Source organism: Temnothorax curvispinosus, unplaced genomic scaffold (assembly GCF_003070985.1).
Source record: "Temnothorax curvispinosus isolate PA1 unplaced genomic scaffold, ASM307098v1 QBEX01007973.1, whole genome shotgun sequence".
Taxonomy (NCBI): Eukaryota; Metazoa; Arthropoda; class Insecta; order Hymenoptera; family Formicidae; genus Temnothorax; species Temnothorax curvispinosus.
Window position 1 is genome coordinate 1 of NW_020217753.1, and position 23,518 is coordinate 23,518.

At 43.8% G+C, this 23,518-nt stretch overlaps 2 protein-coding genes across 6 annotated transcripts; one reads left to right on the forward strand and one right to left on the reverse strand.

Annotated features, from left to right (window-relative positions):
* The first annotated feature begins 223 nt into the window (after positions 1–223).
* LOC112457605 (galactosylgalactosylxylosylprotein 3-beta-glucuronosyltransferase P-like) lies at positions 224–15,339 on the forward strand. 4 transcript variants are annotated; one of them, XM_025020766.1, is made up of 6 exons: positions 224–416; positions 10,443–10,512; positions 11,178–11,383; positions 11,531–11,930; positions 12,020–12,177; positions 12,266–15,339. In XM_025020766.1, the coding sequence occupies exons 3-6, from the start codon at positions 11,189–11,191 to the stop codon at positions 12,662–12,664; spliced, it is 1,152 nt and encodes a 383-aa protein (XP_024876534.1). In that variant the 5' UTR covers positions 224–416; positions 10,443–10,512; positions 11,178–11,188; the 3' UTR covers positions 12,665–15,339. The 4 variants fall into 4 exon arrangements, with proteins under 4 accessions (XP_024876534.1, XP_024876537.1, XP_024876536.1 ...); XM_025020769.1 differs by lacking the exon at positions 224–416 and adding an exon at positions 5,744–6,248 and having other exon boundaries at positions 10,382–10,512; XM_025020768.1 differs by lacking the exon at positions 224–416 and adding an exon at positions 5,744–6,248.
* A 1,084-nt stretch (positions 15,340–16,423) lies between these two features.
* LOC112457604 (putative Dol-P-Glc:Glc(2)Man(9)GlcNAc(2)-PP-Dol alpha-1,2-glucosyltransferase) lies at positions 16,424–18,471 on the reverse strand. 2 transcript variants are annotated; one of them, XM_025020764.1, is made up of 5 exons: positions 18,279–18,471; positions 17,950–18,187; positions 17,527–17,869; positions 17,317–17,456; positions 16,424–17,217 (listed from the first exon to the last, which is right to left on the reverse strand). In XM_025020764.1, the coding sequence occupies exons 2-5, from the start codon at positions 18,139–18,141 to the stop codon at positions 16,480–16,482; spliced, it is 1,413 nt and encodes a 470-aa protein (XP_024876532.1). In that variant the 5' UTR covers positions 18,142–18,187; positions 18,279–18,471; the 3' UTR covers positions 16,424–16,479. The 2 variants fall into 2 exon arrangements, with proteins under 2 accessions (XP_024876532.1, XP_024876533.1); XM_025020765.1 differs by having other exon boundaries at positions 18,256–18,471.
* Positions 18,472–23,518: the final 5,047 nt, after the last annotated feature.

Genomic DNA, 23,518 nt, shown 5'->3' on the forward strand with positions numbered 1-23,518 from the left:
GCCAGTGGTGAACGGGCCGGCCGAAATGTCAGAGCGCGCGCGCGCGCACGTGTGTGTATGTGTATGGTGTGCGCGCGTGCGTGTGTGTACACGATTACATATATATCTGGCCGGCTGTGCGGCGCGGCGCCTTTGCCACCCAGGGTACATGCGCGAATTCGCGTGCCGCAGCATGGAACGACGGTGGATTTGCCCCCTCCCGCTTTTTCCGGACGCACCAGCAACAGCAGCAGCAGCAGCAGCGGCAGCAGCAGCAGCAGCAGCAGCAGCCGCCGCGACAGTAGCAGCAGCAGTAGCCGTCCCTTAGCAGCGCGCCTTCCTCTGCAGTAGTGCAGTGTGGTGGCTGTCGCGATTGTCGATCGACGGCTGTCCCGACAGCGAAAGGTGGACGGTGAGCGGACACCCTCGTTACTATGGTGAGTACCGCAATGAGTAACCGTCCACGACGGCGTGGGAAATCGCATGAATTTCCGTTCCACGAAAAGCCGAAGGTTCCTGACGCGGCATGAGAATTTCTCGCCGTTGCGAGGTGAGCTGGTTGGGACGAGCACCCCTCGCCAAGCCAACTGAATGTATCGTTCTTCTGCCTCCTGACGCATTATTTTTATCCCCACGCCGGAAAACGCGATTTCGCAATTTGCGCGAGCCCTAACGATCGGACGCGGGATCTCGCGATTTTACTCCTCGCGCACGATGGTATGGGGGACGGGGGTGCGTGCCATCTGGCCCGCGATCGGATTTACGCGAAATGTGGATTAAGCTGAGAAACATCTGCTCGTGATTAACACGCGCGGAGAGACCGTGCGGTTTCGCGGAGATAGGGCACCGCATTCACGTCTCGTCGAATGTGAATGTGCATGTTGCACTCAATGTTCTCTCGTGGATCGCGAATCGTACTTAGGCCCGAGTACGTTAAACTTTGAGTTTTAATAATGTAAAACTGCATTCGATGTTACTTGTACGATCGTATTTAGCAGTATTTCGACGTTCAATTTAGGTAGAGACTCGAATCTTCTTGCGCGAGCTAGAGAGATTTTCGTAAGAGAGTCCAACGTCGTTAGGGGTAGATTGAAGCGCGCCAACATCTTGCGTTCCAAGGTTGATTACTCTGACAGATCGCCGGGATTAATTTGGATTAATGACCCGATGGCTTAACCTCAACCGCAGTTCCCAGCAGCGAACTGTCCCGGCTAGGTATCTGCGTCGCTCGAATCCGGGGGAGAAATCGGGGGGTCCGAGCACAAGAACCAACGGGGCTGGTAACCGGTGTACGTTTAACGATCGCGTTCGGTATCAATGCGTTCCGGTTATCCTTAATATCCATCCAAATCCATTTGCGGTGGTGAATGGTCTTCGACCGCGACCGTAGCGCTACCTTTACGCGGTGCCGATTACTGAGAGAGTGGGGTTGCTACCGCGGGGGTGGGTTGATACCGGAAGGTCAATAAAGGAAGTGGAAATGTATTTAGCCGGCTTAACTTATCGAGAAGTCCTGGAGAACGCCGGTAAGGACATTGGCCAGGATTGGCCTAAGGGGAGGGGGAGAATACGAGGGTCGGCGAATAAATCGCCGTCAAACGTGGCGATTTGGTTCACTCGAACCAAAGATTTATGGGGGACGGATAGGGGAGAGTCAGGCGAGAGCCCGGGGAAGATCTCTTTCCAGGAGTCGTAATTAGCGAAAAGTAGAGATTGATCGTTTCTCGTTTGCGACACAAGCAGTGGAGTAGGTCGTGCAGGTCGAGAGGAAGAATTCCCCGAGGAAATTACAAGACATTACGTAAGAAGGAGCTCGCGTATTCCGGCGCGCGCGATGGGTATTGAAGGATAATTAGATTCGATCGAACGAACTGAATTACAAAAATACGCGCGATACAGTCGTTCTTGATCTAATATGTACGAGTAAATAACCACATATTCTATTATTATCAATCTACGGATCTTCACTTTGCGAAGAAAAATACCTCGACAAACATCGCTCGACGCAATCTGATACATTTATCGGTATTTTTTTCTCTTCTTTCACAGAAGAGATAATAATGTTGACAAAATGACAAAAATGCAGTGGTGACATTTGATTAGACGTTCTGCTAGATAGACGCGACCTTGATCGATCGTCAGTCGGCTTATCGAGTACACGTTTCCGAGCACTATGCCAACTGTCCCTTATCAATAATCCCATCGTAATCCTCATGTCGCGTCGCTTCCGTTAGATCGGTCACGGAAGGCCTCTGTCGAAAGATGGCAGGCGAGATAACCCGATTTACAACATTACACATCATACGTTAGTATTATAAGTCACGATCAATATGACGACGAAGGTGGGACGGACGGAAATGGATGGAACATGGCAGTGAAAGAGAGTGAAAGAGGACTGGAGAAGAGAAAGAGGACGGGTAGGGAAAGGGAGACACATGGGCGCCGTGAGCGGAATCCATAGGGGATGCACCTTACAATCTTCTCCGGTTGTTCAAGACGCGAGGAATGGAGAAAAGTTTCATTAAAAGGCGCTATTTTGTTAGGCAGACCACGAGCGCTCTAATCGATAACGTGCATAAACGTGTTTAAACGAAGTTCCTCCTATTCAAGCATGCCGAAGTTTCTCCCATTCAAGTAACCTAACGCGCCGACATCCGCTCCTCCCATTATACCCTCGTTCGCTCTTCCAACTGAATTGCCGTCTCACCATCCACGGTATCTCACGTTTTACTTAATTATTACTACCCCTAATCATCTTTACTTTGTACGATTCATAATTGAATTGCTCGAGTTACGTGTATGATTATACACGTGTATGATTGGTTTTTTTTTTATACTAGATTTAGACAAGAAGCTTGTCGTTTTTTCGTCAAATCTTAATAAAATAAAGTTAGAAAAGTTTTTTGAACGAAGATTAAAGTGTTTCGTTGTTGCTCTTCTGCGTATTCTCTTTATCTTTCATCAAACATGACTAATGTATTTTATTATTTGTTCCGGTTAAGGGGATCCTGGAGCAAGACGGCATTGACCGTATATATAGATGTATGATTTTCTTCGAATTGGCTTTAGAGATTTCATCGTTATCTTGTTTTCGCTCGCGCGAAAAACTCTGCCGACGCCCATGAGTGGCTATAGGTAAGAGGTAAGAGGTATCGAGGGAAGGTAAACGGGTATCAAAACCGAAAGAGAGAGAGAGAGAGAGGGAGAGGGAGAATCGCATGGTGTCTGTCGAGCGGTGGTTATCGACCAGCAGCAGGGTGGCCATGTGCCCTCCAAATCAAAGGGCGCCATAGAAGGCTACACACCGGTGCACACCGGTCAGCGGGAACTTCTTATTAGTTGCCGGGGCCTCCTCTGATACCGAAAGTTGCGTTAGAAATTGCGCGACCTCGCGAGATTGCGCCCCCGAGAATATCCCGTCTAGGCCGGCAACGTGCTCGGAAAGCGAATGCGGAACCGAGAGGGTAGTTTGCACAAATATCCTCCCCGAAATTCGTCCGGCTTGAATCGATCAAACTTCCGCGCTATATCCTGCCTCGCATCGTCTGCGGCGCGAGCGTTGTTTACATAGTGGCGGATTACCCGAGGAAAAAAAGAACCGGTCTAGGTAGTGAAATGTTGTGTTGCTTTCGTGTGATTTTTATTCGGATCCGAACTCTCGTTCTACATATAGCCTTCGGGATATAACTAAGTACGTACTGCAGAAACGTCGACGATATACTCCGCCAACTGGCATCAAAACTTTCTTTCGGCCGATTATCTAATGAGTATACATATGAAGTGAATGAAGACACAGTCTAATACTTAAATACGGTTGAGTGCATCCTTTGTTAGCACTCGATCGCTATGTAAAGCCACCTACATAGTAGCATGATGTGTATGTTTGATACGCTATCAGGTATTTGCCATCCACTTGAGTTCGAGTAATACCGGAAATTTTAATAGAATTAAACCCCGCCGTGTGTCTTGGGTTACCCTTTGCGGCGGAGGCTGTTAATATTTAATCAATCGATCGCGATCAATCGGTGACGGAGGTGATTTTGCGTCCCGGTTAATTATTTATTCGGGTCACACGGGGTAAGAACGAATTCGATTGCCCGTCGAACGATAACTCGGCGCCTTATCTATTCAGGAACGGTCTCTCGTCGGCGTCCTTCATCACCGACCACTGCCTCATTTCTACCATGTTATTGATCATTATACTACTAGGTACACGTTGTGTGCGCTTCTCTCTCTCTCTCTCTCTCTCTCTCTCTCTCTCTCTCTCGCGTGTTGGCAATCGCGAGCACGTGCCGCCGTGCACGGTATCGTATCATTTTCGCCGTTAGCGTAAGCTTCCGAGGCACGGCGAATGCAAGTTACAATGTTATCCGATAACGTCGGCGTCGTAACGCAAAACGGGTGGAATATATTTGCCGCGACACGTCGCGCATTTATAGAGGCTAATTGGAAGATTAATAATACGAGAGGAACTCATGAATTTTTCCGCGCGCCTCGCACGATTCCGGTAGATTAACCGCGTTGCATCTAATCGCCGCGACGAAAATTGCTCCCGCCGGGGCTATTCGTGCCGCGCGATATTCCGCGCTTAACGAGATCGCTGACAACGCGTTTTTAACGCGTCGCGAGAACGTGAGAAATGCGGCACGCACGATTCGCACGAACTTGGCAATTCGATATATACGAGGGGCTTTACGCCGACGTATACGTCGCATCGCGTCGCGTCGCGACAATTCCTCGCACGTAATATTTCATGTCTTTCGTGCAAAGAGAATGTCGGGCGGAGCTTTACATTGGGGAGAAGTAAAGCTTGCTTTATAAAATGAAGACGCGGGGGGCTGTTCTCCTATTTTGTTTTATTTGCCGGCGACGCGACGGGACAGAAACGTGAGCGATACATATACGTTTGACAGAACCGATAAAAAGCTCGACAGTAACACCGCTGGGGAATCCTGAAATACTTTTAAATTCTATTTTTATAGATGTACCCGAGAGGCATCGGGTAATGGTACAGCTATATCCTTCGATCCAACTTTTACAGAAAACATCGATAGAAATAATTCCTAGAATAAAATTGCCGAATAAAATAATTCATATGTATACCGTCGTTGTTTGACATACTTCCAATATTAAGCCCTCATACGTAGGCGGCCGTATTTTTAAGGGGCTAATCGTACATATCAGAAAGATCGGAAACTCTGATATGCGAGCGGGTCGAATGTATTATTCGTAAAGTTCTCTAAAGTTGTCCGCGGCTTCGATCTGGATTCTATTGTAAAACATCACGTTCGGAAATATATGGGCGAGGAATAACGTATGTCATCTATATTTTTACGAGGTTCTGCATGACAAGTGGAAGTGGGTATAAATATCGTGCACGATGGAAAAATCTGTGCAACGTATTCTCGCGTCTCTCTCTCTCTCTCTCTCTTTCCTTTCTCTCATTTCCAAATCTGATTAGAAACGGCGTTCACTTAGCTCGATTATATCGCGCACGCCTCTTGCGAACGAGGTGAAAATCGACGTCGGCACGTCGCGGCGTCGGCGGGTTAAACGTTCGCCGGCCTGAAAACGCGTTACTGCGCTGCTGTACTGAGCGCCAAATTACCGCAATCTGCTAATAGATTCTGCCACGTGATCTGATCCGTGGATCGTGCGCAGCACGCACACGTGGGACACGCGTCTCTCTCTCTCTCCCCCTCGTACGATGATCGGTCCTTCGATCGGCGTGGTGGGGCATGTTACGAACGACGTTATAGAAGTGGCCACGCGAGTAGGAGGAAACGAAACCGGAGGAAACGTTTCAGTGTCGAGTCAGCCGTGATTGCGTCGCCGTTTCGCCGTCCTCGGCCTCGTCTTCGTCGGCCTCGTTCTCGTCGTCATTGTCGGTGCCGTCGCGTGACTCCGATGGGACGGTGCTACCAGTAAGACACACGTTTCTCGACCGAGATGCGCGTTTCGAACGTTCCGTCCGATTCCGCGAGATCTCCCGGATCGGGTCAACTGGGTCAAGTGCCAGCAAAGCGGAGCGGCCTGATTAATGCCCCGAAGAGAGACCCGGCTCCGGAAACGGAGCGCTCCTCTTTCGGCCGCCGAGCGATTAGAACGCGCCGGCCAGGCTCGGTGAAAAATTGATTCGCGCCACGATGATGAGTGCGTTAATTTGTCTGGCTCTACGCGGAAGCCTACGAGTGATAAGTGGTTCTGGTTAAGGAAGCTGCGATTAATCGGCGCATTTATCGTGCTCCGGTTTCCGTCGAGTCGAGGCGGTTAGTATAAACCGATAAACGATTGAACAAATATAACGACTATCGCGACGCGTTTACGCGCTGAAATCGGAATCGGTATTCTAATGCTAACTCCTGCTTCGGAGGCAATTACGCGTATAACGGATGTTTTAAATATCATATCTTAAATATATACCAAGAGTTTTAAGGAATGCTCGATAACGGCGAACGTAACGCGTGTTTTATTAGCTCTAAAGACCGCGCAAAGCGCACGCGCGGCTTCGATGTCAAACCGGCGCGGCGTGTTTATCACTTGTGGAAAACCGATCCCGCGATTTGCACATGCAAAACGTATATTTTCACAGGTAAGGGAATACGGCGAGGTTGCGCCGACAGTTCGGCGCACAGTTCGAGGAGATTCGTGAGACGTAAATAAAAACTGCAAATAAAATTGCGGACACCGCGATAAGCGCACGCGTGCGCACGCTAAAATACACATGCACGTGAGACTTGGAAAGGAGAGGATAGATAATGTGATTTTTCTGGGTTAATGCAAACGAGGTTGGCTGCGAGGCATTAACTTGATAATGAATGTTCGCGTTCCTGTCGAAGCCGTTAAAATTTCGGTTAGTTCGGTTCCTCGATTCTAAAGCAGGGGAGATTTAATTAATCGGAGGTTTGGAGCGACGTGTGTTTAACGGAGTGCCGCATGCCGTGGGAAGTGCGCGATATAAAAGTTTCGACCGAGTTGGCGCGGTCTGGCGATATCGCGGCGTTTCTACTGGGATAAGTACGCGAACGCAATCTCGTTGCACGCCGCCGCGGCCGCGTGCACCTTGAACGGCGCGGAGAAAAAAAAAACGCCGCATAATAATCGTGACTTGGATTCGAACGAGGGATTAGGCTCGTTTCTCATTAATGGCGCGCGAGAGGCAGCCGATTCTCTGCAATCTTAATAACAGGACAAACCTTTGCACGAAACCTAGGATTACCGAACTGATTCGAAACGTAAATCCCTTGCCCTATAAACGTCACGACTTTTTACACACGCGAGTCCGGAGTCTAGAGTACACGCCACGTTCGTTTTTTACACACGTATACGTATACACGGTTCAATAACGTGAACGTGTCTCTGATTAAATCAGACGGTAAATTGCCTCGTTGATGCCGCGCCGATTTGCAAACTGATTTAGATTAGAGACTAACGATCCTATCTAGATTATCTGGCGGCACTGGATTAGTTAGGGCGAGCTGATCAGCCATGAAATTCTCATGCAAGCGGAGCACGGAAGCGAAGCAAGAAGAATCCCCTCGAGCTGGGCCATTCGTTTCCCGCATTCTAATTAGTAATTTATGCGAATCCCCGCGGCGCGATGGCGTCTATCACAGTCGTGATTTAGGCCCTGATTTCAAAAGCTCGCGTAACAACGCGAAATTTCTGGCGAAACACGACAGCCATTGTAATTATTAATCGACAAGATCAATAACCGATCGAAAATAATTCTGCATGCGCGAGACCGATCGATCGTCAAGTTTTTCGCGTGACGATCGTTGCGCATATACATATATGTTGGATGTTCGAAAAGAGATCGTTAAAGCTAAATAAAATATAGATACCATTTGTGTTCTATTTCCGACGCAGATGCATAATTAAATATTTTCCTCATAAATCTGCATGATAATCGTTTCAGCGAAAGATCGCATCTCGCGAAGAATAATTATGAGCGACAATTTATTTTTACTGAGATTAATTTTCCAATTTTCTGTGCGCTACTTTCCTCGCTAGAAAACAATATACATCGATTTTGCAATAACGTAATGGGATTTTAATTCAGAAAATATTAAAAAGGGGACAGGATAAATATATGACGAAACCTTTTCTACAGCTACATAGGTTTCACAATCGATAAACTTCTGTCTTTTACACAGTACTGTGTTTGTAAACTTTTAAGACCTTGTTTGCACCTTACAATAGAAGGTCTTCTCGGAAAAACTTCACACACATTTCAATGCACATTGTAAAGCGAATCGCGGCAGCCAAACAGTCTCAGGCAGGTGACTTGAAATTCAAATAATCGGACGCGGTTATAAAATCCTGTTATATTAACCGTGCTTCAACGATATTACAAATTCCATGTACTTACATTGAACCGTCCATAATTCGCACCGATCGAACGTTTGTGTTTCTGAAGTATAAGTGCATTTAAGAAACCTTATTGGCGCCTCACAATTTATCGAGGAAGCCGCGTTACGCTGAATTAGACGCATTTGCCGCGGCGCTTAATTACGACGATCGATCACCGCTTCTTCCGCCATTTAGTTAAACCGAAATTTACCAAAGCAAATTTAACGATTTGCTTTTTCCATTTGGGCCGCGCGTCGAGCATTTACCAATTCGATTTACCGATTCGGGTTTTGCCAGTTACGAAAGGCAGTCACTTACTTTCGTAACCTGCATTCCTTTTAACAAGATACTATCGCGGCGACGGAAAAACGTTTCGCATCCGTCACCTCGAGATTTTCAGAAAATCAGAAATCTTATCAGAAAATTGACAGATAAGTTCGAGAGCGTTTCAAGTAAGAGAGAAAGAGAAAGAAGGGACGTTCAGAAATGTAAACAGATTTTTAAACATGTTAGCACTAATATAATGAAGAGAGAATTTCACACGTATTCTTTCTTTTACCAAGATGGACATAGTCATCGCGCTTCACCTATTCTAGACTAGAAATGTCAAGATCGGATTTGTATCACATTGATAATTGAGATTGATCGGTAATATCTTTATATATATAGATCGGCGTATGTTTTTAAACGGTGAATTTCCGGTATTTTCCGCGATTGTTGTTTGCTACGAAATGCCGCTTTGTGCTGCGCAATTCGACGCGCAAGATAAAGACGGTACATCTTATCGGTGTCGGCTTTACGTTTTTTTGCTGCTGACGTCGCCAGGTGAGGCGAAAAGGAGTGCGTTTGTGATGCGCGATATAGAAGAGACGGCGTTAAATTCTCGGTGTCACGTAATTTAGAACGGCCGTCCTGCACATGACGCGGGTTTACGTAAGAACGTTGCGATAGCGACACGTTGAAAGTAAATTAGAGAAGAGAGCATTTTCAGGCTACGTCGTGTAACGTTCAAAAGACGCCATTATCGACTTTCAAAGTCGTATTCTTCGTTTAACGAAGTGACGAATATAACGGAAAAAAACGGCGATAAGGAGATAGATAAAATTTCTTCTCAACGCTGCAACGCGTTAGAAAGGATCCTGTGAAGAATAACAGAGATAAGGATTAAATGAGTTGCTCCTAGCTCCTAACGCGTTATTGTACATCATAGTGAATACTGTTGAACTACGTCTATTATCTTCGCGCGCTAAAGAGGCTATAAAATTGCGAGGGGGCGATACGTCGGATGGAAGACGACGGTTATTAATGATAGACGCGGCTAACGCGGGCCGCTTGGTATCGGGGAGAAGAAATAGCGCGAGAGCAATAAAATTGATGCACGTCTCTCTCTCTCTCTTTCTCACGAGATCAGTCGCCGAAGAAGGAGGAAGGAGTTTTATTAGAAAGACAGGTTGAAATTATGACGCTACCCACAGAGGATTTCTGGTTTCACGCGCAGCATCCTACGGGAGACCCGCAAACACGCGCGCATATCTCGCGTCTCTCGTTCGTTAGATAAATCTCGAACGTTATCGTCGCTCGTTAGCGACGGCGACGGTCCTTCGCTTTAAACGTCGCACGCTTTATCGCCAAAGTCCGCGGGATCCTGACGGATGTTCTTCCGGCGACCGCGCTATCGGCTTAGTCGCTACGCCTGCGCTCTCATCCTCCTCTTCCTCCTCTTCTTCATCCTTCCTCGCCTCCTCCGAGCGAATCCGGGCCTTCGGGAAATGCCACATGACCCACGAAAATAATTAAACCTCGAGAGGACTGTCCCTTCGATCGCGCCAGAATCGGCCCGGCCGTTGCTCACGTTTGCAAAGCGGACTTAGCGAGCGCGTCAGGGAATTGTAATTAAGTTCGCGTAAACAGTCGCGATTAGTCGTAATTATCGGCACGATGATCGTAAGGCTCATTCACGCACGCCGAGAATTTTCATCCGGCGAGTTCTCGCAATAGCACAAAAAAGTGTAATAAATTTATAGCGGCTGTATATATCATCCTGCTCTAGATGTAAAAACCTTGCGGCAAGATACCACGGGCATTACGACAGCTAATTACTTTTATGACAGGGCAAGAAGCAGCTCGCGATTCAGGAGAGGCAGAGGAAACGACGGAACAGCCGACACATGTAGCATTCGGGTGAGTGAACACATCTTTGTTTCAACCTTCTGCGCCCGGCGGGCGGGCTATTATGGCAACTCGACGTTTTCCGCTCGAGATCATCGCGGAAACGGGATCATCTTGCGCGTCGAGCTTTAATACGAACGGCGGGAAATGGGTTTCAATGCAACGTCGGGTTTTAATTCACCGACCTCTCTCCACGGTTAATCTTCGTATTTCGTTTCGTTCGCTGTTAAATTTACATTTTACATTTTATACGCGTATAAAATTCGCATGATATACATTTATATACGCTAATGCCCGGCGAATGGGGTGCCCACCCCTCCCCGGGAATGGGATTGAACCGTGAATCAGATTAAAATTGGAAACTCACAGTCCGGAGGAGATACGAGAATAGGACGCGAGAGTAACTGCTTCCCGCCAAGAGCAGGAAAGTTGGTGGAGTAAGTTGGAGGTGTGGTAAATTTTTAATCTACAGCCCGATTCATCTTCCACTCCCATTCCCCCCGAGCGAGATTAAAAACGTTACAGCTTAATGCGCGTTTTCAAAAATTTAATCAAATCATCCATTTTCCCCCTTACTCACTTTTTATCGTGTCACTGTGTCAAAATCGTTTTATTGGCATTAATATATTATTCTTATCCTCGCTGTTACTTTTGAACGTTTCTTTTTCTGAATTCAGGCATCGGTATAATGAAGCCGTCCATGAAAATGGGAGTGATCGCCTTGATAGGGATCTGCGTAGTCTTTTATCAGTATCACCTGTCCACCGGCGTTACTTTCGATCAAGTAACGGCCTTCAATGCCGATACTTCCGCAGACGACGCCGGGGATTTGCCGATCGGTGAGGAGAGCGATGGCAAAACCCCAAGGCTCGCCGAGGAAATGGTAAAAAAATAACGATTAATATTTATTGTGCAATCAGGGTTTCGTAAAAACGAAACTCGTCTTATCTGATAAAGTATTTATTATTATATGTCAATTGTTACTACGATCTATACTTCGTCAGACAAATTATATCGTTTCTCTTTACAGATTCGATACGCCGTGTACCGAGTACAAATCACGAACGGCCTGAGTCCAGAAATAAGCTCAATGCTTGTGCGGGAACTTATCAATCAATTAAGCAAAAACGCTTCGGCGGCCTCTAGAAATAATTTCAAGCCTCCGCCGCAATCGCAACCCCCGGCGACGACGTTACCGCCGTCTCGCCCGTCGTCCCCTTCATCGAATTCCGCGGAGTCCGAAGAACCCCTGTACATCATCACGCCCACATATCGAAGACCCGAGCAGATTCCCGAACTCACGAGGATGGCCCATACGTTGATGTTGGTGAGAAATATACACTGGCTCGTCATCGAAGACGCTACCGTCGCCACCAAACAAGTGACCGAATTATTGGAAAGAACGAGCTTGAAGTTCGATCATTTAATCGGTAAATCAATGTCCGAGATACGAATCTGTATCGCAAAATCACAGATACCTATCTGTACGATATGAATGATTTGTATTACATTTGCGCAGCTCCAATGCCGGAGAAATACAAACTCAAGAAGGGCGCCAAGCCGCGAGGGGTATCGAACAGAAATCGCGGTTTACAGTGGATCAGGGCGAACGCCACGAGAGGTGTGTTCTACTTCGCCGACGACGACAATACTTACGATATTGAACTTTTCGACGAGGTATGACCAGTTACGAAAGCGTGTTTTAATTTTGCTAAAGACCTGAAAATCTTTTTCTAAAGGATTCATCTTTTAACATGCCTTTTAGATTCGCAAGACGAAGACGGTGTCGATGTTCCCAGTGGGGCTGTGCACCAAGTTCGGGCTGAGTTCGCCGATCCTGAAAAACGGCAAGTTCGCCGGGTTCTACGATGGCTGGGTAGCCGGTCGGAAGTTCCCGGTGGACATGGCCGGGTTCGCCGTAAGCGTCAAATTCCTGCACCAGCGGCCGAACGCTACCATGCCATTTCGCGCGGGATACGAGGAGGACGGCTTCCTGAAGAGCCTGGCTCCGTTCGAGCCGCGGGACGCTCAATTGCTGGCGGACAATTGCACCAAGGTGCTCGCCTGGCACACGCAGACGAAGAAAAACGAGCCGAGCGCGCCGCTGGACATGAAACTTTACGGCGCGACGAACCTGGTGAAGCTTAAGCAGCAGATAGTATGATGTCAGTCGGGACAACGAAGATGCGCGAACTCGAACCTGAATCTTGTGTGTAATCCCGCCCCTCCTTCGCACTAGTTCATCGGTGTCACTCCAGGGGAGTTCCTAGGTGCGGAAGACTGTGCGATTCAGTGCCTAAAAGTATATCTATCCTCTCTCTCTCACGGCGAGAGAGGGGAAAAACCGTTATTACCTTTAAGCATAGCCGGTAAAACGATTCGTTTTTTTATCACCTTTTACACATCCGCAACAATGTAGCTCGCCCCAAAGACAGTCCTTGCCCCGAGGAAGGATATCGCGGTGAAGGAAAAAAGTTAAGTAGGATTCCCGGGGCAACGCTATGACCACAGCGACTCGATAAGGTGCATAGAAATTCACGCTTAGAGTTCGAAACCGTCTATTATCCTTACTTTTTAGCATTTCCGCTTTCGTGCGTGCCGCATGAAGCGATGTGAACGCGAAGAGAAAGGTGAAATCCCTTATTAATAATGTTAATCGATAAATACAGCGGGATAGTGGAGTTTATTAGCCGAAAATCATGCGGTTTCGAAGTATCTTTAACGCGTATAAATAGCGAAATCGCGCACCCTGCAGATCAACGACCAAAGAAAGCAAACGAGTCACTCGCTGTAACGTTAAACTCTTAAACTTTCTTTATTCTACCTGAGGGATATATCCCGAGTTCTATAAATAGATTCTTTATTCTGTTCCATTCTACTAAATAGCGAAGTCCATTCCTAAACTTGCTCTAGTACGACACGAGGTCAAAGATTATTCGATCGAACGATGAAAATGTCTCTAGGCGATTTTAGGGGAACCTGCTCGTTGCTCGTTAATCTAATTACCAAGTATAATGTTTAACGTCGTCGTTTAACAAATTTTGTCCCGCCTCTTCGTGCGATTAGCAAGCATAGACGATTACGAGATAAAAAGTTAGAGCAAGTATCCCTTAATAACAATTCCTCGTAACTTCGAAAGAAAATAAATGTTTAAAAGTCAAAGCACGAAAATCGAAGTTTAATCTTAAGCTTTGTCAACAATTACGTTAAAGAAGTTATCATTTACGCGAGTATTTCTAGTTAAAATATGAAAATTTCTTCGATAGATATTATCGATCAAAAAATATCAAGTTGAAGTGCACGAGATATCTTTGACTTACACTTATTTAGCTTTCAGCATAAATCGGCATAAATCAGCATTTATAAAATGCCGAACGTGCAGCATGCGCGTAGTTATCATAATTTAGTCCGAATAAATTTTTCCGATTTTGAAGAGAATCTGAAAAATTGATTTTACGACTGAATATCGAACAATGTCCTGTATTTGACTGAATAGAGATAATTTTAATTCTCGAGTTGCGCTCGTCGCTGCTCTTTTATTTCCGTTAATAATATAATCCATTTATTTCATTGTAATGCCGTGATCATAAACAAAACAGCGAATTATAATCAAATAAACGAGCGTTTCCGTTACCAATGTACTTGCGTGCGTGTGCGTAGAAAATATGTACTTCCTAGAAAGGCATATAATATTTAAAGCTACGTTTGATTCCTCTTGCACAATACATTTCGCGTGAGTTAGGTAGTATTAAAAAAAAAGAGCTAGGAAATAAGAGAGGTGTGCACTGAATGCGAAATCTAAAGAATCGATTGCCGTTTCGATTGTCTGCCGACGACATCGTCAGAATGGTCGTCGAAGTATCGAATCACGATTGTACAGTGGAACCTCGACAATTCCGAATGTTTCCATTAATATAACATATCGCTATAAAAATTCGACCAACATTAGATCAAATATACAACTTTATCTAATTTCCTATATAACTTTACTTATACAAATATTTCCCGTATATTATTACAATTTATTTAAATGGAAAAGAACGGTTGTTTTCTCCAACGTTGTTCAGTCATTAGACAACTTATATATTTAAAAAAATTAGTTATATAAAATTAGTTACATAAAAGTTATATAAAAATTAGTTATATAAAAAAGCAATTAATCGTGGATCATAATACTAATTATCCGTCAGCTTAATTAGTTCGGGCATTAGGAGTTCTGCTGTACGAACGCTCGGAAGACTGCGGAAAACCAACAAGAAAAGTTTCTTTCTTGTCAAATTTCATATCCTTGTAGCGTTACATGTATATATATATAATATCTAGTATTCTCGACCGTACGTCTTTAAAATCGATATCGGAAAATTTCGTGTCATTAGTTAGACCAGGGTGCTAATTTTAAATATTTTCCTAAGGGTTCCCAATAATTTCTTACGGCACTTCAATTTCCGAAAGTGCTCTATACTTCATCTACTTTTATCTAGTGTGTGATGCTTTATAGCGATAGACGTAATTCCAGCGTGTGGATGATAATAATTTATCACATGTCCTATAAGATATATATATATTGTCATTATGACACCAAAAAGTCGAGAAACTATAGCATGTATAAATAATATATCCATAGGATAATCGCACTATTTAGAAATTAATCAAATGTCGAAAGCGGGATGGCATTAGATTTTTCCCACTCACATATCCTGCCGGAATATGCGGAGGTTTGTGTACAGAAAATACGCTATTTACGTTTCAGATTGATTTATACGGATACGGTCCGCAATAAACTTACGACAAGCAATATGTGTGATTCTCACGCAGTTAGATTGTAGAAAGAGAGAGAGAGAGAGAGAAAAAAAAAGCGAGAAAGAGAGAAAGAGAGAAGCGAGAAAGAGAGAAAGAGAGGGAGAGAAATAGATAGGTGAATGATTATCTTTGTTTTATCAAAATACGTAGGGAAAAAGTAAGACGTTTTAGTTATAATTTTGAGAAATCCTAGAGAGTGTACTTAGCGCGTTGATTCGAGATCGTTTGTGATATATAATTATATTGTTTTATAGTAAGTATATCGGTTCTACGTGATACAGGCGGATAAAGACGCCTCCATCGCGGGTAATGCTCAAATTTCCGGCAATCCAGAGGCTGAGTGTATATGCGAGAGCCGGAAGTTGTACATACAAGTCTTTGTTTCTAAACGAAATAATCAATCTTTTGTTATATGTATATTCATATCACACCCAGGTCTGAAAGAATTGGAGAGGATGGGAGCACTTTTTCATAGATTGAGAATTACAGTACACATATATTTCCCTCGCTATTTTCTACCGTTATAATACGAAGTATTTAATTCGTTTTTTCAATTTAGTATATTTGCAAATTTGGAGTACAGGATCAAAATTGCGTATAATACTATGTTTTTTTTTATTTTAACGGAATTTACGTTTTATTGATTTATTTTTACTTTTATTTTGGTATCAGGCCTTTTCTCAAGCTCTTTGCTATATAAATAAGAAAAGAACTTTAGAATAAGCGAAGAAGGTTCGCAAATTGCATCTCGGTACCTTTTACTATACCGTTACGCGCAACATTTATATTCGATAAGGAGACGTTAATGTAACGACAAGATAACGATACGACGGAGCGTAATAAAAATTAGGAAGTATAAAAAGTTCTCGGTCGTCGATCGAACACGTTTAATATAATATATTGTGCGCTGACGATAATATACGTGCCGTGAAATTACAAATTGACAAGCTGTTGCTGTACAAAAACATCTTAGCAGTTTTGCCACAAGTTTCAGTTATGAACAATAAACTATTGTTCGAAGTAATTATCTCTCTTAATAATCCTTCCCTTTAAGTCTTTTAATCTTTCTAAATTGACGATTACCGCGCATAGAGAAAGAAACGCGGAGGAAAGCGTCGAATACTTTACGTCGAAATAGAGTTCTTTTATTATTTCGTATATTTGCACTCGTGGCGAATGTCACCAAGAAATTCGCTGGGCATAGGGCTGATCCTGCCAGTAGAACACCTTGCTGGCGAAAATATAAAACTGCAAGCAATTGATCGCAAAGGTCGTGAGCGATTCGCAACAGATCTGCCACCTTTCTGGCCTTTTCACGTTTAAACGGTAAAATATGTACGGCAGAATGAAGTAACGCGGTTCCACCAGTAACTGAGGTATCAGCACCATGCACACGCAAATAGCATAATTAATTTTCGTGAGAAATCTCAGATGAGCGACGTTCCGCGACATGGCGAACAGGCTCGCGACGTAAATTGGTATCAGTAAATACCTGAACGCCGCGTGTCGGCCCATGAATCGGTTCCACACGTAGAACCAGTAATGCCGATTATCAGCCAAGACGTACGGATGAACGAGCGTGTTGAAGCGCACCGTCGCGGCCGTCAGCGCGACGGCGCAGCTCGCGAGAATCCAGCGCCGACGAAGGAATCGCGAACACGTTCGCCAATGAGGCACCACGTACGGCCACGAGAACAGAGATACGAAGGCGGAGAAGTAGAGTATCTGGCAGATATGGATCGTTGCGACATGGGCGGTACGATCGCCGATCACTATGCTTCCGTTCCACGCAACGAAAGCAACGAACATGAGACATACCGTTATGTGGGGAAGCAGACTAGCGCATATCTGCGCGACGAGCTTGACGAGGGACAGTGGACCTATGCGTAATTCGTACATTATCTGCCTCCAAATTAACTAAAAAATGATTCAAGAAGTTTTGCTAAATTAATTCTCGGCTAAAAAAGCATTCTCTCTCTTCGTAGCTCGTAATATCTATTTCGTAACGTTACTTACGCGAAAGTGTAACGGAGTACTGAGCACTCCGGGCGGGACAGGTTGCTCCATCCTGCGATCAAATATATCTAATGCGCGTTCAATGGTAAAGAAACCGAGCCAAATGATATTCGTCTGACGAACGAGCACGCCTAGCAAACCTGTGTGATTTATTACTTTTATTTGCATCATATTTCCCTTTCGGATGACTTACACAGCTGCGATAATTACCTGCAAAGGCCGTCATCTTCGTGTGCTCACGTTGGTGCAGATATAACATTAAGAGCACCACGTTCACGGACACAACGTCCGTGTAATAAAAGAAGCACCAAAAATACAACGGCGGGAAAAGGGCGAGATTGTATGCCGACGCGAGTATCAGCCACGTGTTCCATCGGTCCGTTTTGTTGGGCTTACAATTTTCCTTTATAACGTTATAAAGGAGATAGAGATTTATGCACGTCCCAAGTAAATTTATACATCTTATATACGTGGTATTGCAAAGATTGAAAGGCGATAATATCGCGGTAGCGATAAGATATAAGCCTGGCAAAGTAGTGATTTTAGGATCCCACTGAAAATAATTTGCCACTTATTTCTCGCATGAAAATTAGGTGCGACGCACTCATACAAATTATTCTCGTGATTATTTACCTGCGTGAAGTTCCACGCGCAATATCGCAACGTCTGAGGTATGTGGAAGGCCTCGTCGATAAAATAATCCGGTTGGATGCGATTTAAATACAGGAAAAGCAACACGGTGCTCGTGAAAAATATAATCAACGTGGAACGTACGAACATCTCATAGTTCGGTCTCGCGTAACCGAGCCGAGAGGCGACGCTCATGGTTGTTTCGCAAACGTGCCGGAATACTCTCGCGAAACTCGTTAAACTTGAATAAAAATGCCACGTATAAAATTAACGCCACGTCGAAGGCATCTTCGGTTAACCTAAACGCACTTTGATTAACCTAACCTACGTACGTCGCGTTCCCAAATTTCCAATTGAATTGCGTGGGAATGTATCACTGTTACATCGTTACATTTAACAGTGGGACGATTAACGTCGCGATAAAACATGTCACAGCCAAAGTTAAATACTATTTTTGGATCGCCGGCATCAGGCGTTGCGATCCGCACAACGTGCGCTCGTGTTTACAAATCGAGGTTAGGTCGGTAGTTCGTCGCCCGATAAGTTGGCACACTTGGCCAAAGTGACTAGTGAGCCGCCCTGCGAGCACCACGCGCGGCGCGTACGCGCAGTAAACTTCAAATCGTTCCTATCCCAAGTCCTAAACACTCCTAACCACTTTCGCGCCGCGCGGCACGACGATAATTCGACCGAGCGCGATCGAAACAAAGCGCGGATATCTAATCGTGGCAGGTGAATAAACGATAAATGCGAACATGAAAGAATCGACTCACCCTTCGCTGCCCACGTCGTCGTCGTCGCTGGCTGCTCCGTCGGCCGCGACCCTCGCCACCGATCCAAGATCCTCGCACATCACAATCCACACTTGACGCGAGCGCGCGACACCTGATTTAATTCGGCACTCCCGCGACAATCACTCGCTCGTTCGAAACCCGTACGAAATACGGCGGAAGAAAGGCGAGTGAGCGCGGCGCAATTTTACACTGTCCCAAATTCCGACTAACCGACCGACTGCCTGCGACGCGACGACTGCCGACCGACGCCGGCGCCGGATGTGGCGGCGCGAGACAATCATGGCGGCCACGCAAGCGCGCGCGCGTTCAGCCGTTCAAACGAAGATTGGGCGAAACTAGAGGGCCTCTAAGCGAAACGGACGACACGATCGCGATCGAATATGCGTTCGACACGGCGCTTGAACGCTGCTCCACGCTTTAATTAACGTGCCACAACACTCGCACGATCGTTCTTTAATATTTTAAGACACTCATCCGCACGCGGTATTCGATTTTGACGGTTAAAAGCTGCGAGAAACGCGGAGCGGCTACACTTGGTCCGATACGGCAGCGGCATTTCGGAGCATCGATGTTGGAACGCGTCCATCACGTGTACTTGAATTAGTCATCGGTCGTTGTCACATATCTCGATTAACGCGTTATGATATTCGCGATCGTTCTGCGGCAATCCCGACACGCACAGCGAGCTTGCCGCTTGCTTCTATCGGTGGAGAAGATGCGAATAAACGCGGCACAACTTCTCGCTTCCCGAACGACCGACCGACCGACTGGCGACGTCACGGTATGTATATGTAGTACTTGCGCGAGTCGAGCCCCCGAATCCGGCCAATCACGTTCGACCGCTCCGAGCCGCCGCGGCGCGCCGGGCCGGCGCGACCCAGATACAGTTGTACTAAGCGCGACCGTTTTGAAAGTAGCGTACGTTCAAAGTCACCGCGCGATTGATTATTTTTGCAGGTGAGTGGCCTTGCCATTTGTTTCCGTCAACGCTCCAAGTATCTTCATCTGCGAAAATCACTTGGCTATCGTTCTCCCGATGAATTTCGCACAGGTAGGAAGTGTTTGTGCTCCGCGCGCCCGTCACCCTGCTCCGTGCTGTGTGTGTTATTCGGAACGCGCTTAATTTCCGCGATTGGCACTCCTGCACTCCTGCTCCTCGTTCCGCGGGCCACGGGAATAGTCGCCAGATACCCGGGTACGTGCCATATGCGTTCAATAATTTGCGAGTGTATTGAATGTTTGTCGGAATAAACGTATCGCCGCGAATCACTCGCTCGAGAAGGAGATGTCGAGGTGGAGACGTCGAGGTGAAGTCGGCGAAGATATATATGTATATAGGGCACGTAGCGAAAAATATTATAGGAGATACCCCCTCCCCCACCCCCTAATTCGACCCAAGCTATCGATCAAGCCTATTTAGAATTTGATCCGTTCACTCGTTATCGAGATCTCAACATCTCGAGTACTCGCAAATCGTCGCGTCGCGTAAAAGAGTCACGGTCGGTCTCGCTCCGCGTGTATACTTGGCACGGAGACACTACCGTGTCTCCTTGATACGATAGTTGCGAACGATTTAGTTTTCGTCGTGATATTCGCGGGCGATAATCGTGGCGCGTTCGTCTCGCCATAATTCTGGACTCGAATGTAGCGAAGAACTTTTTCAAAGCCCACATTTGAAGAATATTGCATACTTGACGGAATATTCTTCTCATGGACTTTTTAAACGGAAGTGTCGTTCAGTATCGCGCGAAAGACTTTTATTGATAATCCGCGCGCGACATAGTTTATTATCCGTGAGTTTCTCGAGTGTCTTGTGCGGTGGAAGGAGGAGAAGCAGGAGGAGGCTTGACGTCCTGAGAGAAGGAGGAGGTCCGAAGGAGACATCGGCGGGCACCGGCGGAGCAACCTTGGGGTAAGTATCATCTCTTATCTGCATAAAATTAATCGTTTTTTCCATTTATTCGTACCGTTTTATTTCGATAAGCTATAAAAATTCAATAAAAATAATTAGAGAAAGAGAAATTATTCAAAATTTTATAAAAATGCATATTTTTAAATATTTTTTTCCGGAAAATAGGTAATTATATCAGTAAATCTATAATTGAATGACGAATTAGATTTAATCGCGATAATAGCGCGTAAGAATTATGTATGGCTTTTGAAACAATGATCATTTTCAGCGCCTCTTTAATTTAAATCTTTTGTTTTTTGTTACAGTATCATCGTAGCTACGTGGCCGACGTACTCCGCCCGTTGCGCATCGGATCGGTGAGTGACGAATTTTTTATAATGGTATGCGGTAACAAATTTGTGAGACCATGAATATTAGATATATTTATGTATTGTATCTATAGTACTATAGACACAGAAAGGAAAACGATTTGTTGTTACACTTTATGCTGTCGTAATAAATTTCTTCAATCGTCAGGTGAAAACAGAAAAGGCTAATTAAAAAACTTAATTCACTCAGAATAATTTTTCTGTAAATTATATTGCTAACAAAACAAACAACACAATAATATACTTATTATTCTACCAAAAATAGATTATCATGCAACATAATCATTTCCTTCCATATAAAATAGTTTAAATACCACCAAATAAGATTATGCTTACAATCAAAATATTTTTATACTTATTTTTACAATTATTTTTTCGCCTGTCGATTCTAAACATTCCACAGGCATGTTTGGAGTATGTTACAAGCATTATTTCTGTTCCTATCAATACCTCCTGTAAGACAGCTCCGAAAAATGCAATAATATTAAGTAAGTGCAATAATATAGCTCTCTCGACCGATGAAGAACTTGTAAAAGTTTTTGCATAACGCGATGAAATTCAGACTCGTTTGCGAGTAAGAAAATAGAGTGAAATCGTCAGTAACAAAAGTAGTACTTATGTTGCACACATGAAATACTAAAGACATAAAAAAAGAAATTTTTTAAAACATAGCTTCTTATTCTTCTAATTGTATAATAGGTAATATTGTTATACATTTCTTTTTCGTGCATTAACCAATTCATACCGTTAATTAATGCGAGCTAATGATCGTACTGTTACCAATCCAGTTACCAATTAAATTTATTTTTGTGCTCTTAATATAATATAATTAGAAACAAAAATTCTTACATATTGTGACACTTACACTTTTATTCTCTCTCTCTATCCTCCTTTTAACATTTCTAATTACATGACGTCTCTCAATATATTAACTTAAGTAATAAAGTGATTAACGCGACTTTTATAACAATTATAAACTATAGATTTCGAGTTATTACGAGTAAATTATTAAATATTAATAAACGTTAATTGTCTTACACATAATTATAGCCGTAAGACGTTTCGCGATGTTCCCATATTTTGTTATAATAGCGATCTCGTTCTCATTTTTTAACGTACGTGTTACAGGTATGTTGAAGTTGTTCCAACAATCGGTTCACCTATAGTGCCAACCGTACTTTTTGATATTTTTCTCATTGTAAATTTTCGAAATAATTACATGTTAAAAAAGATATTTATTTTAACAAGTACAGTTTAACTTTAACGTACAGTTTAACTATGTTAACTCTGATCCAGCCAAGCGCTTTCAAGTGATATATATTATGACAACTTAATACTTCATCATAATATTCAACTTCAGGCGTACATAGAATATTCTTCTATACCAATATTTATTATCAATTTTATGTTACTTCGAAAACGCCAGGCATAAAACTCATACCTCATAATACTCATTATTATCGTGATTAAATTCTTTTTAAGGCTAAACAAATTTAGCCTTAAATCAATATAAATCGAACGACGCGTTGATGCTGTATGGACAAAGATGAAGTTAACAGCGAACATAACATTAAATTATTTTTATCATATTTAAAAATATAGAGCGTGAACGGATACTTATTACAGATATTTACCAGAGCCACGATTAAAAAAATAAACGTATGTACATGGAATACAACTAATCAAGATACCAAAAAATAACGATAACTGAAGCTGAACAAATTTTGATCGTTCATAAGGCCATAAGCCAATCGAGAGCAGAAGAATACGATTGAAGCTAAAATGCCGGTTGATGCAGATCATCACTTAGCGAGAAACGACACGCGTCTGAATATGTACGTCGATTATTGACCTGAAAACTATAAATTTGTGAGTCGACTATCCAAACAGTGTAATGGATGGAAGTGCGGACACTTACAATTATTAAGACATACGGTATATATTATTTCGTGTAAGTTTTGTGTTTTACTCGTTTTAATGTGAAAATGTTTCAAGTTTTTTTTATTAAAATTAACATTACGTAAAAATGAAAAATATTTTATAATTGTTAAGCATAATCCAGTCAATATATAAATCCAAATACTTCTCTATATACCTAGGTATACTTACGTTACAGAAACAGCGCGCGTTATGATTTCAAAAGTAAGAAACATTATATATTCTGGATAATTTTATCCAAAAGAGTTGTAAGTGTAGTACATAATACAATAAATTTACTTTTAAACCTATTTTCTATACGAAAATAACAAGTTGTTGGATATAATCGCATCACTCTTGCGTGGAATACACAAAGGTGAAATAGGATACCGATGCCTTCGTTAGCTAGAATGATATATCTCTTATATGTCGTAAATCACAAATAAATATTCACAAAATATTATACGTAATATACAACATAAATTTTTACCGTAGCAAAACATTCTAAAGACATTATAAGTATTCCGCCTAGATGTAAGTTGACAGTTTTGCTACCTCTTTGCAAGAGAAATAATATTAGT

Coding starts and splice junctions, on each gene's coding strand:
- LOC112457605 (XM_025020766.1), top strand. CDS start 11,189: ATGAAGCCGTCCATGAAAATGGGAGTGATCGCCTTGATAGGGATCTGC. Junction 11,931..12,019: donor GAAGTTCGATCATTTAATCG/GTAAATCAATGT, acceptor ACATTTGCGCAG/CTCCAATGCCGGAGAAATAC. Junction 12,178..12,265: donor ATATTGAACTTTTCGACGAG/GTATGACCAGTT, acceptor CATGCCTTTTAG/ATTCGCAAGACGAAGACGGT.
- LOC112457604 (XM_025020764.1), bottom strand. CDS start 18,141: ATGAGCGTCGCCTCTCGGCTCGGTTACGCGAGACCGAACTATGAGATG. Junction 17,870..17,949: donor GCGCGTGGAACTTCACGCAG/GTAAATAATCAC, acceptor AATTATTTTCAG/TGGGATCCTAAAATCACTAC. Junction 17,457..17,526: donor GAAGATGACGGCCTTTGCAG/GTAATTATCGCA, acceptor TAAATCACACAG/GTTTGCTAGGCGTGCTCGTT.